The sequence below is a fragment of the Dermacentor andersoni genome, chromosome 2, assembly GCF_023375885.2.
Source record: "Dermacentor andersoni chromosome 2, qqDerAnde1_hic_scaffold, whole genome shotgun sequence".
Classification (NCBI taxonomy): Eukaryota; Metazoa; Arthropoda; class Arachnida; order Ixodida; family Ixodidae; genus Dermacentor; species Dermacentor andersoni.
This window is the reverse complement of record NC_092815.1, coordinates 78,048,905-78,065,190: the sequence shown is the minus strand read 5'-3', so window position 1 is coordinate 78,065,190 and position 16,286 is coordinate 78,048,905. Positions and strand designations below refer to the sequence as shown.

Sequence of the window (16,286 nt, the reverse complement as noted above, 5' to 3'; positions counted from 1 at the left end):
AATGACAATTTGCTGTAGGTACGCGTCATGTCATCCGCATTACGCTTGCGATGCTCTAACATTGAGCTAGTGCCAGTGACATTGAGCTATTCCCTTACATTTTCTTGCGTATTTGTGTGTACTAGATCTAGCACTGGGGGAGGGTTAACCAACACCACCCACTGCCGTGTTGGCGAATGTGAAACATCCTTTCAATCGCAGGTAGATCAGAACTTAGTTCTTTGTTTTGATCTGCCCATGCTATTTTCATCTGTTTGCTTGACCTCACGTGAATGATAGCAGCTCCAATTTACATGTAAATGTCCTCATTGCAGGTCCCTGAGTGAATACCAAAGGCGGCAGGCAGCCCAAAGTGGAAAGGAAGCTCGGGAGACGATCCCCTCGCTTCCCAGCACATACAGCGTGCATGACTTCCATAGCTTCGGACTCCAAGGCTCGGGCGTGGCACCAGGCCTCCATTTTCATCTGGCAGCCAGCATCAATGCGGAGACTGGTAATCTTGAAAGCATGCTTTTTATGACTTGTTGTGTTATGGCTGGGGGAATGTGCATCCTGAGAAGACCCCACATCACATCACACAGGGTCTCAAAAGAGCTTTTAGCAAGCAGCTGGACAAGCTAAAACATTGACTTGTAGGAGTGTCGGCTAAAACTGTAACACTATGGAGTAGGGATGGTCGATTAATTATTTTATTCAATTAATGATTAATCGTTCATCATTTTGGCCTTTAATGGATTAATCACTTTCGATGCAGGGTTTTTCATCGATTGATTAATCAATATTTTTGCCGGGCACTTACAAAAAGCTTGAAACACAGTTATCTGCTGTTTTAATGTTTGAGAGGTGGAACTAAGTTTGAAATGCAAGTGTATAAAATACACTTAATATATACATTTGATAAAGGATAATCTTTAACTTGTTCAGACTAAATATAGTTGGTACTTGTGACTTTTGAAAAGATAAACAGTATATGTTATAAAATGGAGCTTAGTGCAGAATTAAATAAGATACATGGCACTAGTGAATCCCTGTACAGTACAGTTAAACAAAAAATAAGAAAATAGGCAGAAGTGAAAGGTGAAGTCCAACAGAAATATGCAAGAAATTGCAATATGCGCAGGGGAAAAGACAATTACTAGTTTAGGCTTTTAAACCACATCCTCTAGCAACCATATAAGCCAAAGCATTAAGCCGTGCCGAGTCAAATATGTTATCTTAAGCTTTCACTCAACTTGTAGTTTTATATTGCCCATTCCAGTATTGTTTTTCCTTTATATTTTTATAATTTTTATTTTGCTTATTTTATTTTTCTGTTACTGACCAAAATGGTTTAGCAGTGTTTACTGTCAGGCTGTTGCTGGGCTGGTTAATTGGACATGATTATAACGCTAAGGTAGAACAAGGAGGCCAGAACACACAGCACTCAATGTTGTGTCTTAATTTTCTCGTTCTTGTCGGGTAATTGCAGATGCCTTTTATTATACATTTCTCACCGTCTGTTAAAGGAGCTCCTTATGTTTTGTAAAGATGTCAACTTCATTTGAACATGCAGTGAATCAGCAGGTACATGGTTATGAAAAAGTGTTAAGACTAACCGAAAAAACAGGTGGCCAGATTACGATGAGCATGCCAGGCACAGGACACATGATAAAGTGATGCGGGTGAGACGGAAAGAATGCCATCAAGCAGCTAGAGGGCTGCAACCTGTTGCATGAATCATCAGTCAGCACTCCTGGTCTATTCTAACCCATAATTTCTGAATGTATACCCAAGATTTTAGTGCCTGATGCACAGTACAGCAGATCCAGAGATATCCAATCGGCTGCTATTCACTGCGCCCCCCCCCCCTCCAAAAATCACTTCTTGTATTTTTGTTCGTCAAATTAGTATAAAGGTAAGCAGTGTACACCTATTTGTACTTTTGATTTCAGTTACTGTTGTAATTTTGCACACATCTTTCACCAAAACAGTTCAGCTAATTCAGACACGGTCATAGTTGTTTCTGATTTGAGGAGTGAACAGTGCAGAGAGACGATGACTAGGAAGCGCAGCACTGCAGTGCTCACTTTGCTAAACAATTGCACATGGTACCAAACAACATATAAATCTACAGATATACAGAAAGACAATATGTGTAATCATGCATGCTATAACTTTATGCCTTGTGTCTCCAAAAACAGCTATTTTCTTTACAGTTAAACTAATCGGGTGCTCACATAGGTATCATAGAAGGGTGTCACGGCTTGTCACCTGTTCGCCGTCGGCACAAAGTCATCGACAAGATATACAAGCCGGTTGGTCGTTCCCTAGTCAAACGAACACAGTGAAGGAGTCAGAGTCGGGAGAAAGAAAAAAAAAAAGATATTTATCGACTGACAATGATACACGAATTAAAACAAAACAAACGCAAGAACACTAATGCACATGCACTTAATATACAACAAGCAATTAACAGTGGATATAAGAACTAATACTACACAATAATACACTTAACAGTGGTCCATTAAAACAGAGTTCAAAAGAAAACAAATGATGGTATACGCATGGCTGGACACCAGCAGCAAGTCCATAAATCGTGGAGTCGATGGCAGAGCCTTCCCAAAGAACGCTGGCAGGCTGATCTTCTTGCGGTAGATGCGATTGCTGTGCTGGGTTTCCCAGGAGTCCTGATCTGACTACTTTCCTCGAGCAGGTTGAGCTAACTTGAGGGGAACTACCGTGAGCTTCGTTGCATACATTGGTTTGTCGTCTTTTACGTCAACTAGTCACTCGGAGTTCAGACATGGCAGGGCAGCCCAGGCGATACTGGACAGCACTAGCTCCTCAACTGCTTCTCAGCAGATTATAGGTTCAGCTTCTAGACTGCTTAGCTGGGACTAAAACCTTCGTTTAAATGACTTCTTCTTTCCCTAGTTCCCTGGGTCGGGGAACGGCAGATATTGGTGACCATTCAATCAAGTTCACCCATTTGTATCACAACTCCTCCCAAGGTCTTGGCCGTGCCCCTCTTAATTAGGGGCAAAGGAACGGGTGATTCCCACCTGCTTTTAGAGGTCGCGCCCTTGCATTGCACCACACAGCCACACACGCACACCCTTGCGTCCGTGGCAGACCTCCGTTGATAAACGCAGAAGCAAGAACGGCAGCCGGGCATACAGTGGCAAACCCTCTGACACACCTGCACTGTTAGATATTCGTGGACACGGGATTGCACAGACAAACCACATATTTCAGGTATTCGCCACCCCTCCCTCCTAAGCAACCTTCTCAATGCATGCGCAGGACAGAGAATGCACAGGGGTTCCTACAAAAGACTCTTGGGACTTCAAGGTTGAGCCAACATCATCAACAACAACAACAACATAATAATAATAATAATAATAATAATAATAGTACTAGTAATAATAATAATAATAATAATAATAATAATAATAATAATAATAATAATAATAATCTGTAAACCTGCCTTCAACATTTTCGGCTGCTTGCCCGAGTAGCCGGCAATACCCATCTTGCTTGCCGGTTCCTACTCCCATGACCTTCTGGCGCCCGTTCATCAATGCTTTGCCAACTCGAACAATGCTGCACCATGCCAAAGGGGCTCTAAAACACTTTTCTAACTAATCATAGAATGACATTGCTATTAAATTATGTTACCTCACTAATCTCTTGCCACAAAAAGTTTTCAAATCCTTCAAGCACAAGTGAAGTTAGATGTAGTTACCAAACCCATTAGCAGCTTGCTGTCTTCTTTCATTTCCACTGGCGTGCTGGAAGCTACACAGGGGAGACGACAAGGGGGCACAAGGGAGCAGTGTTCTGCTGGCCCCGTCCAAAGGTTGAAGGCGAGAGGGCTCATAGCAGCACCCCATGGTGTCTGCAGCATCTAAGCTATGCTTTTCACCTCAGAGGCCAAGTGTAGCAGCACGCAACTGCCATGCTTAGACCAGCAGTGCAACAATGAAATGGTTTTTCAGTCCTTTTGAGATTGCAGACACATATATTTTTCATTTATTTAACTCAAATGAGCAATAATTGTATTACTGAGAATGTTCTCGCAATCACGAATCAGCCAATAGCTGTTGTGGGTCCAGCTGCTTGTGATGCTTCTGCATGACGACATTGCACAGGAGGGAGCAAGCAATTTTTCACTGCTTTTGGCATGAAATTGCAAATACCCTGCTTTATGTGGTGCAATAAAGTTTGGCTCACATGTTCACAGGAGCCTCATTAACAGCTTAGCAACATTTTCTCACAATGTTCAAAAAGTGTCGAAGGGCCCCTTTAAGATTAGATGTTGTATTTTTGTACATACAATTCACTCCATGCATATGTAATCCACATTCCTATCTACTACTCTTGGAAGAAGGAAAGAAAGGGTTCATGCATATAAATCTGGCAGATAATCACATACAACAATGCTTACATCTTCTTAATCTTTATATTTTATCTTCACAGCATTGTGATACACATTGCTGTCAAGCAGCACCTGAATTCAAAATTTGTATAACCCATTCCCCATTGTGCTTTGCACCCAAGAACTTTTGAGGCAGGCCTTAAGGAAGAAATTATGGTGTCTTCTATGTCTCAGTTGTCTCTCCAATGAGTTGATGTGATGGTTTCTTCTAGAAAGAACTGAAATTTTCTTACTCCGGTGCACAACCATACTTATTAGACTGAACATAGTTATTGACATTTAGTCAGATTGACATATTCATTGACCACTGACAGCCTCATTTATTGACTTGTACTATGTGTGACTCAGAAAGCATGATTGCAATGGGGGTACGTTGCAAACAAGACAAGGAAAAAATATAATGAAAGGCATACAAACAAGACAAAAATAAGATGGCAGTGTCAGTGTGTAATAGTCACATGTGTTAGTAAAATGTACAAAGGCAAAAATACAATTGAACCATGATAACTCGTACTTGAAGGGGCCCGAAATTTTGTTTCATGGCTTCATGGCAGAGCGGTGGACACTGCTGCGAAGTCCCACTTCTAGAAAAAATGTTATCACCACACTATGGGGATGAAGTTTTACATCATGACTGCATATCATGCAGATGTCGCTTGAGTATGATGGCAAATGAGTCATTAGTTCCTAAAGCATCAGCACCAGTCAAGTTGTTCCACTCAAGGATGACTTGAATTATATTGAGGTGCAGCACTGTATCTCTCATTTTCTTACTGTTATCTTTCCTTTGGAAATGGTGTGTTTGAGGGTTTAAGTACTCCTGCCTGTTGATGCCGGAAGTTGTCACAAGCCAACTTGTTGTAATGATGCTTTCATTTGAGCAAAGGAAACATTGTGTGGGGTTTAATCTTAAAAATTTGATGGTACTCCTGCAGACATCCCGCTGGTGCCAAGCATGAGTGGGGCTGCATCAGGGGGGGGAGTCCAAGAGCCCAACTTTGTGCTGCACTGGCTCAACAACAAGGAGATGTCATTCAGCAGTGCCACGGAGCAGCTGATCCAGGAGTTGAGCTTGAAGGCCCTGCAGGCACGACGAGAGCAGCAGCGGCAGCAGTTGGCGGCACAGCGCAAGGCTGCTGAAGACGCAGAGGCTGAAGAAAACCAAGAAGAGGCCAATGAGCCAGAGGATCCAGAGGCAGCTGGTGGTGGGTAGCCACGTGTGTGCGTGCGTGTGTGCACGTGTATGTGTGTGTGTGTGTGCGTGCGGGGCGGGGGGGGGCTGTAACATTGGGTGGGTGGGTGGGCACAGTTGCGCACATGCAAGTGAAGCATTCCACACCGAGCGAGCAAGCGACCGTCTCAATCGCCAGCTACGCCATCGCGCTGCCTAGGCACCCTTTTCCTGCTGCACTTCCGTGTTATCAGTGGCAAGCAGGTGCACACTCATGGCCTCTCCTCGCCACACACGCTTTGTCTCATCACTTGCCCCTGACTTTGTTCTTTTTGATCGTAGCACTCGCACTGAACAGCATGCCGATCATCCCAGTTGCTGGATTCACGGTCATCACAATCGCACACCGCAATCAAGAGCAACTGTCATGGTGCTGGTGCAAGTGAGAACAAAAAAAAACATGAAAACAAAAGGTGCAGCTGGCAGCTTGCAGACGTTTGTGCACTTGTTTCCGCAGAAGCGGCATGAGCACAACTCCGCAGCTCCGATCCACCTACAGGGAGACAGGCATAAGCCCCAAACCTCCTCACCTGCCCTCGCTTGCTGGCTCGGGCAGCAAGATAAAGGAATATCGCTACCATTAGATTTATTCAGGGGGCTTACTCGTCCCAAGCAATCAAGCAACCTTCTCCATCGGTGAACCATTTTCCTCCATGCTGCGCTTGTGCGCTATCAGTTGCGATTGGCAGCACCGCCATAGTGTTACTGTTGGGGTGGTCGCAGTGCGGTAGAAGTAGTGTGCAACGGAACAGATAAATGTTAATTCATGCTGCCCTCCGCGTGCCCAAAGTCAATTGAACCAAGACCCTATTGGTTCCGTCCTGCAGCTTGTGCAAAGGGGCTAACTGCAACCGAGAAATTCCATCCTTACCTGGCTCGGTTGTAATCGAAAATTTGCTGTGTAACTTCTGTATTAGACGTCTGCAGAGTTGCTATTTCATCTCTACGTTTTTATCTTTTATGGAGTAGCATTTATGTCATTAGCACTTATATCGAATTTTTATATCATTATAATGAGGGTTTAATGTACTGTGTTTTACCCTAACAAGTGTAAATAAAGTTTTAGAGCTTACTTCTGCTTTGATCTTATCCAAATTTCGAAGCAAGAATGCAATTTATTAGTCTGTGTTGTTCTGCAGAGTACTTGTCATCTTTGCCTGCCCTGAAAAATAATAATAAATGCATTTCACCATTGTGGAAGTGAGTTGTTAGAGAGATGTAGACTGGCCTTTGCTGTCCAACAGCAATTAAAGTTTAGACCATCCAGGCAAACAATGACGCCAAATGTTCCATTAAATGATGTATGCAAAAATGAAAGCTTGTCACAAATTAGGTAAAAGCAGGACACCTGTAATTGCTGAATGTTCTCCTTTAAGTTTGCAGAAGAAAAACGCTGGCCCACTGTGTGTGCATGAGTGGATTGGTGGGTGGGCGTAGTGGGGAAGCAAGATTACAAAGCTTTGTCGGCTCAAAGAACCAAAGGTGCAGCTGGTTTGCAAAAGAGTTATGTTGCTCACCTCAGCGGCAGTCTACACATTATGTCCATTCTCTGCAGCCACCAAAAGCAGCTGGCAAGGTCGATCAGGGCTGAAATCACTGAGGCTTGGAAGCGTGGCAACCACGACAGCACTAGCCGAGGAAGCGTTACAAGGCTCCCAGTCTGCCAAGGCCTTCTCGCCAGCATCGTCCTCAGCGTCTTTAGCCACTGAGGCATCTGGCAAGAACGTAGAGGTACGAAGAGTTAATGCCACTTATTTCACATATTATTCTGCATGGCAACCATGTGATACTGCACATAGTAGGGTAAGTATAATATTTCTCTGCCTATAACCCACTTTCGAAAAATGAAGCGCCAACAGTAACGGCACACAAAGAAGGAGCAAAAGACAGGACAAGGCGCTACTTGCAACTGTTTATTGAAGTCAAAGGTGGCTGATTATATAGCCATGGGGAGAGGGGGATGAAAAAAGAGGGATACTGATTATGCCAATGTGCACGTGCGAGAACACTGAAGATATATTCAAAGGGAATCGCGATTAATCAAAATCTAAAACTTATCTAAAAACATGCTTTCATTGTTATAAATGTTCAGAGACGGGGTGCTCACACAGGCGTCCCCTCTTTTCTTAATCTGGTTGGCCTCCAACAATTCACGTGCCACAGAATCTTTACTTGTAAACATGGTTGTTGTGTCATGAAGCCTTGCTTCACGTACTTGTTTCTTCTCATTCCCGCAGGCCTTGCAATAAAGCGGCAAGTTCGAACCGTAACCGTTTTTCAATGAAAGCTTATGCTCCTGCAGGCGTTCATTGATACATCGGCCAGTTTGGCCGATATACTCTTTCCCGCACTTGAGCGGTATGCGGTATAGTACTACCCCTTCTTCACACTTAACAAAAGGTTTCGTATGTTTAATAGAACACCCTACTTTCTTCGAGTCATCGGAACCAATCAGGCGGCACAAAGTAGCAAGCTTTCGGGGCGCGGAAAAAACCACAGGGACTTTGTATTTCACGGCGACGTGTTTAATATTATGCGCCACTTTATGAGAATACGGTATCACCACTGGTTTAGTTTTCTTTTCGAATGTTTGGCTTTCTTAACTGCTTCTTTTTCTTTCTTTTTTCACCTTTTTCAAAAGCTTCTCCGAAACTGCGCTTAAAACCAAACAAGGAAAGCCAGCCTTCCTCAACTTCAAAATCTGTTCGTCAAAGCTTGCTTGGGCCTTATGACAGCACGATTTTTTAAGGGCGGACTCGAGGCACATAGTGGCAATCGCACGTTTTACAGTTGTGGAGTGTGTAGAATCATACGGCGACAATTCCTTGCGGCCACGGGGTCGGTACATCCAGCAGGAACCTTCGTCAGTAAGGGTTATGTCAAGATCTAAAAACTGTAAGCTGTTATCCTTGGCTAGTTCAAAAGTAAAATCTAAGCCATTGCCTTGCTGTTTAAAATCAGATAAAATGCCCTGCACAGTATGCGAGTAAGTTATGGGAGATCGTTCTGTCAGTAAAATTAAAAAATCATCAACATACCTAAAAACTTTGAACACTTTGCCTCCGTCAAACACCTTGGATAGCGCTCTATCGATGCCTGCAAGGAAAATGTTGCAAAGTATGGGAGCCACGCACGAGCCAATACAAATTCCTTTCTTTTGCACATAAAACTGACCTTGAAAAGGAACAGCTGTTGAACACAAATAAAACTCCAGGAGTGCTGTAAAGTTATCCACAGAAATTCTCACGCTATTCTGAAAGGATACCTGCCCATTCATCTCAATGCAGCTCAGGACGGCAGTTAACAATTCTTCTTGTGGGATAGAGTAAAAAAGATCAACAACATCTATTGAAAACAAGCATCCTAGCGACTTAGTCTTACGTAAAAAGGCAATGATGTCCAGGCTATTCTTTACCAAGAACGGGTCATCTATAACCAAGGTGTTAAGCTGCTTTTGAAGGTAACGGCTAACATTGTTTTGCCAGGAACCTCTTTCACTCACAATACATCTGAACGGTATACCATCTTTGTGCGTTTTTGCAGTAAAGAATACATTTAAACAGTTTTCCCTACATTTCTGGATGCCATTAGCGAGCTTCTGTAGTCCGAGGTCTTCACACCGAGATATGGCACGGCTCTTTTCCTTACTTGGCTTCATTTTCGTTAACTTGAAATTCTTCTGGATGGCTTGTAGAGCTTTTTCATTAAACATGCCCGACGGCAAGGCTACAAACACTCCTTCTTTGTCAGCCTGCAGGAGTCAAAGGTCATTGTCCTTGAAAAAATTCACGATACGTTTTGTGGGAGTTCTTGAACGAGTTCCTTTGTCAGACACAGTTCTGATCAAGCTGTCAACCCCGTCCAGAAGACACCTTTCCTTGTCCTCTGGAGTGGCTTTGTTGGAAATCCTTCTATTCAAAGAAAGAAGCTCATGTGCTGGGATCCTCGGCTCGGAGCTGAACTTGGGGCCTTTCTTGAGGACGTCAGTGATGTCTTCTGGGATGAAGGCTCCCCAGAGAACTTGCAGCGCTGTGCTGCTGGCTTTGTTTGTTTCGCCTCCTCTGGGAAGAATGGCTAGGGTCTTACGCCATAAAAATTCCGTGTTCTGAGCTGCAAGTTTCTGAAGAGACTGCAGCTTAGTACTTGCAATGTTCACTGGATCCAGCGAAAAACATACCAGGTGAAGCCATTCGTAGAGCAGGCGGACCTGTCGCCATATCTCGGAACGTAGAATCCGGCACATTCTTTTCACGTGGCCAACAGACGGTCTAATGCAACCGAACAGAGCGGTGAATTCTGTCGGCACAAGTCGCTTCCTAATGCAGTATCCTAGGGTTCTCGCTCGACACGTCGCAAGGGCGATATGGCAGACCACCACCGAAGGATTCGACGCGCTGAAAGGTACACATAGAAAGGGGCCCACTGTAGAAGAAAGGTATTGCAGTAAAACACGTTGTGGGGCTAGTTGGTGCATGGCTTTTGAAAAATGATTCCCTTCGAATATATCTTCAGTGCTCTCGCACGTGCTCATTGACATAATCAGTATCCCTCTTTTTTCATCCCCCTCTCCCCATGGCTATATAATCAGCCACCTTTGACTTAATAAACAGTTGCAAGTAGTGCCTTGTCCTGTCTTTTGTTCCTTCTTTGGGTGCCGTTACTGTTGGTGCTTCATTTTTCGAAAGCTGTGCACCAACTAGCCCCACAACGTGTTTTACTGCTATAACCCACCACCACACATAACCTGCACCCCAAATTACAACAGGCTGCGAGTAAAAAGAAATCCATGCATATAACCCGCTGAAATAACTGCATGCAACAATGCTCAAATCTTTGCAAAAACAATCTCTATCCGTGGATGGCATGACTTGTCCATGTCATATCTTCGGCCAACAGTTCTGTTCCCTCCCTCTTTGGAGATGCTGATAAAGCTGAATTCGCATAACAGATGGGATCGTGGACATGTCACGTGACATGTATCGAATCACTTTGCAGCTAGCATTCACACGACAGAGGATGACAGCATAGATGGAGCAGCCCTTGCATGGACAATGGTGGCGTAGCAAACGTACCAAGCCGAAAATCTCAACAGTGATTTGGCTTTCTGCTGTATTGCAAAGTGCTTCACATGGACCAAGGAGTGCGTCACTTGAAAGGGTGACGTACGAGATCTCTGGCGCCACATGCACTATGCACCAACTACTAAACACAGAATGGTGACCCTGTAAAAAGGAAAAGAATGGGTAACCATGAGGGAGGGGTGAAGGGAGCTCTAACACGCAGGGGTGGGGAGTGGTTGGAGTTCTCTAGGAGATATTGAAACATTAAATAGGGGAGAACCTTGCCTTGAAATGCAGCTTCACTGCAGCGTGATCCACGCTGCCTCGAAGCCACTCCTTAAAGGCCCCCTCACCAGGCCGCATAGAAAATTTTCTTTATACACTGGAAGTTGTTGTGTGCCCTCTTGGGAGTGTTATAGCACCACAATTTTTCAAATTGGTTCAATATAGCTGAGGTAGAAATAGTTCAGTGCCACGATTCAGGAAGTGAGCGTCACTGCAAACAAGGATACACTCTTCACTTGTCCTGTCTAGCCTCAGCAAGTGAAATTCCTTTCCTTCATTCTCCCATACCGGAGCTGGAGGATACCAGAGCTGAAGGACCGGGCCCCTTCCTTTTTTCTTTTTTTACTCTTGCTTTTTCGCTGCACGGTGCAGTTGCGCTGATGGTCACAAGCGTGAGCTCTTGCATTTGTCTCGTTTCGCTCAGCACACGATTTTGCGCACTGTGCATGAGAACACCTTACTAGTGGTATAAATCAGTGCTACACGAATACTGAGGCAGACTCAAGTGAATCAAAGAGCATGATCGCGCATTGGAACACGGTAGGAAAATGACATAGTTTCGCTCTTAGCGCATGTGACTGCACGACGCGGGAACAAGCAGACGAAACAGAAGTACATCTCTCTTGCTGCAGTGTGAAGTAAAACAAAAACATGCAGACAATTATTATTATTTCTTTAAACTGTAATTTGTCTATTAAAGCAACAGATTATACAAGTAGCAGATGTTGCCTTGAATAATTCTCGAGGTGTCAGGGGCCCCTATGAGCGACATCACAGCATATACATGTACGTGGGCACACTTGCTCATGTACGTCACCACCCTATCTTGGAGTGCGGCGCCCGTGAGAAGAAGGGCAAACAGCATTTAGTTTGAAATTTCAGCTCTTTTTGTGGTGCCTAGCGATGTAATTCTAAGCAGACGCAATCGTGAGCACACATTGTATGGACTGCACTTGTCAGCTCAATACAAGACCTGGTGAGGGGCGCTTTAAGGCAAAGTTTGCATATAATCTGCACCTCGACTTTACTGATAAAATTTTTAAAATTTTTGGTGCGAGCTATACATGCAAAAATACAGCATCGTAGGGAGAGTATTGCTGCACAAATACAAAAAAACAAGATACACAGTGACATCAATGCTACGGACTGCAGCCTGCAGCGATGTAATATGGGAGATGTGAATGTGAAAATGCTCTTAAAAAAGAAATGAAGAAAAAAACCACGCAGCAAGTTATTCAGAGTGTGAAGATTAGGATCACAGCACTGTATAACACTCAGCATAAAGATGTTAAATGCTAGAATTTGAAGTGTTCATAATCTTTGTCTCAACTTTTATCAGCTGCAATTTTGTTAGAGAGCCCATGGATGTTGGATGTTCGTGCACAACAAATTAAAATTGTCATTATTGAGAAGTGACAGCTGTGTAAAAGAGCTGTGTTTGTGTGGGGCAGTGAAAGCACAAGTCAGCATCACGCTGCTTAAGAGTGTTTTATTTGAACTAGTTTTGCTTCTTCATGTAGAAATGAGGCATAGCTAATGAAAGAAGTAATGAACCCTTTAGAATACCTTTTTGAGGCAGAGGCACCTTATAGATCAGCGATGTGTTGTATTGCTTAGAACAGCCCTTGGAGGACAGGAACAGCAGGAAGCATTTTCGTCACTTGCACAATTCAGCCTTAATACCATTCTAAGTGAAGTGTGTGAACTAACAACCTTGGGTGCACACGCTTTGCGCCTCTCTGTCGCAGCAGCAGTCACTGGGAAATGCCCTGGACCACAAGATAGAATCACTCTTGCGTGAGTGGCACCAAAGCCCCGACCTGCTGTTCAGCATTCATCCGGTCGATGGGAGCTTCCTTGTTTGGTGAGCACCTTGGCCAGCGATTGCCAAGTTCAGTAGTTGGGTACTTCTAGGGGCTCTTTCTTGACTATCTTGAGGTTCAAGATTTAAAGCAGTACGCATTTGCTTTAGACAGGACAAAGGCAAGTGCAGGTACTGATGGTTGCATAGCCTGCATCCTAAAAGGGCCCTGAACCAGCGCTCAAACTTGGGGAAAAACACATTCCATGGATAGCATATGCTGCTGTAAACATCGCTGCCAAATTTTGCAGTCGTGCAAATTGTGAGGAGCTCAGAAGCGATCCCTGAAGTTACATTTTTTTCAAACACAGGATTTCTCCTCATCCATTCTGAAGCTGCCGGCGCCTTGCATATGTTGTCGTATGCAAAATTACCACAAACAGCTGCTACTGTACAATAGCTGACATCTATCAAGAAGAATGTTTGGATCATTGCATTTTTTCCTACAGTTACAGTGTATAATACTGTATTTACTCGATTCTAATGCGCCCTCGATTGTAACATGCACTCGTTTTCCGTGACAAAAAAAAAAGTTCTTTGCTGCGCACTTCATTCTTTCACATAGAAATACAACTTTCTCTCATTTGGATAAACAGATTTACTCCCAATGCACTAAAGTTGTGATGAATACAGAAAGTTGAAATTTTTCCCTAAAGGCGAAGCATTGGTTGTGACAGCACATTAGTAGACAGCTATACGAAGTAAGGACAGTAGTTTTATCAGCTGTATAAACTTATAAATATTCACTTACTAACTAAATTAACAAGCATGGTGCCACGCGTGCACAAGCATACATGAACATGTCTCACTCGATGACCGCGAAAACTTGCTATCAAAACGCTGGAGTGAGGTGAGGTAGCAGGAGCGAGCGAATTGACCTTTATGCTGCCTCTCGCTTCAACGTGAACTAAGTGACAAGAGCACAACAGCACTGTGCGTCTAGACATGTAGACCCTGTCCTCATCGCAGATTGCTTTCAAGATAGGGGTCGCGAGGCCGCACTATACGCAGCAGCAGCCGCCGGAGTAGAATGCCTCTCCTGTTTGGGCCAGTCCTGCACGCACATTTCGGGAACTCTCAATGCCCATGATGCGGCCCGATTTCTGTCCGTCTTCTCACACGGGATCACTTTCCTTTTAACTATGGCATCATGATGAACTTGGCGTGTCCTTACAGTCGATACTTCTATGCTGGTAGGGCAAACACAGAAAACAGGAAGATAGACAGTGGACTAAAATAAGCACACCTACTACAGCACCTGGAGGAAGCTATGGCAGCTAGGCTATGGTGGCTAGATGGGTAGGTACGTATACTTTGTGGCGCAAAATACATTTCTTGAAAAGGGACAGAAGAAAGGAAGACAGTGAAGTGCCAACTGTCAGTTGGCGACAGTTTTGACAGACAGTTTTTGACAGTTTTGGCGCTTCACTGTCTTCCTTTCTTCTGTCCCTTTTCAAGAAATGTATTTTGCGCCATAAAGTATACCTAAGAAATCTAAGCACCAACTTGCCCAAGAAGTCCTTTTGGAATGGGTACGTGGGTATGCCAACCAGCCCAGTTCACTGCTTCTCCACATCATTACAGCAGGAGTGGCGCTGCGGTCAAAGGCCTGTCGTTAAGCACGCATCATCTGCTACTCAAGGTGTTGGTATTGCGTGCCTGTTGTATTTAAAATAATTGGTTTTCACAGTGAAACCTGAAAGTAAATGGTTAAATTATGTTAAGATAGTGCATAAAAGTGCAATGTTTCTTGCTGCAATGAGTAATGTTCAAAAGCGGTCATTTATATTGTCTGTTAGCACGTTGACGGCACAGTGGGCTGAGCTCGCAGTCACGATAGTTCTCCGAGTTTCTGTAATTTCCTTAGACTTTTAAGGAGCAAAGTGAAGATTGCGGGTGATGTTCGTGACTACCAAGCTCGTGAGACTCGGGGAAAGGATGAAATTGTTCCTGCACAGAAGAAAACAAGCCGGCGGGGGGGGCACCACTTGCCTTGCGCCAAAGTTCGGCTACAAACATGCAAGCCACCGGTGAAAATATAATTGGTTTCGATTTGCTGAGACCCTGAACTTTCCGATAGGCATGAGCTTGCCCTTCACCGTGCTGGCAAAATTTTTTAACTGCGTTAGTCTTGTGGCACTGCCACTTCAACGAGCATGTCAACAAGCGTATGAGTGACAGGAAGATTGTGCAGATTCTGATGGCGTATGTGCGGCTAATGAGTGACACTGTTCCTTCGATGCTGTCCAATGCTATGGCTTACATATCGAAGAAAATTCCTAGAAAAAAGAACAGACAAGGCTTTGATGGGATGTTGGCCATTGAAATAATCCTGAAGAGCCAGCGAGCCAAACTTACACATGCTTTAAGCATATCATAGGATGTGAATGAAAATGTTGCATCTTCTACAAATGAAAAAGGCGTGTCTGCACACAAGTGAAGAAATTAACCTGCTCAAGGACAGCCACTGAAATGATTCTTCGTAGGAAAAAATTCAGCTTGAAGTGCAGGGGCCACGGTTTGTGACAAAACGGCTGGCAGACGCCCTGCAGCTGGCATATTTTTTTTTCCCTTTCGCCAGCTCAAATGTTCAGGAGTCGTTGGTCGTGAGTAGCATAAAATTGAAATTACGAATAGTATTATCAAGCTAATAATATTGTGCCCCTGCAATTCCTTGTGAGGACCGAGAACTTGGCTCCTGAGCATACTCCAGGAAAGAAAAAAAGCGCTACCTTACGCTACACTATATGTATTGCGACTGCTGTGATGCAGTGCAGTGTTTCATTTAACTATAGTTGCAGTAAAAGCTTGGTATTGCTGGTTTGCGTGTGTACCCGAAGAGTCACCTAAATAAGTATTGCATTCAAATATACATATGTACAATCATCCTGAGTCCAAACTATTATTTTGCGTGCTACAAGCTACTCCTCTCAACATTGAACAACGTAAGAAATTGTTTTTTTTTTCATCAAAAAACAAGTTTGTTTGTATTGTCAAGAAACATTGCTAAATTATTTGCAAGTGTGCCTCTTGAAATAGCCCAAATACGGGCAAAGAAATTGAACCAAAGGATTTTAGTTGCACGTATATCAATATTTATGCCATTGTATTTTACATCCCTTCAAGCCAAATCATTTCTCTTACACATTCCATGATATAAAATACACCCTGCACGAATTGCCATAATGGTAAATGTGCCGCAGTTCCAACGTAATACAGCTGCAGCAACACATGACGTGCACCGCTTGTGACAGGCCTCTGACTATAGGAAGCGGAAAAGTACTGAACTACACTTAACACCCGGCGGACGGCACACCTACCCACCGTCGCTGGGCTCGAAGCGCGTACGAGGCAGCCATTTTGAAATGCAGATGGCGATGTGGTAACGCAGATTTAAGGTTGTACTCGATTCTAATGTGCATGCAATTTTTT

General features: G+C 43.9%; 1 protein-coding gene across 5 annotated transcripts in view; it reads left to right on the top strand.

Moving 5' to 3' along the window:
• The window catches only part of Rbcn-3A (rabconnectin-3 alpha), a 177,208-nt gene that overhangs the window by 12,000 nt on the left and 148,922 nt on the right, over positions 1-16,286 (top strand). For all 5 annotated transcript variants that reach the window (XM_055076936.2, XM_055076938.2, XM_055076937.2 and 2 more), the window contains 4 exons: positions 315-493; positions 5,353-5,622; positions 7,204-7,379; positions 12,745-12,857. In XM_055076936.2, coding sequence (XP_054932911.2) covers positions 315-493; positions 5,353-5,622; positions 7,204-7,379; positions 12,745-12,857 — 738 coding nt within the window. The remainder of the gene's footprint in view (positions 1-314; positions 494-5,352; positions 5,623-7,203; positions 7,380-12,744; positions 12,858-16,286) is intronic.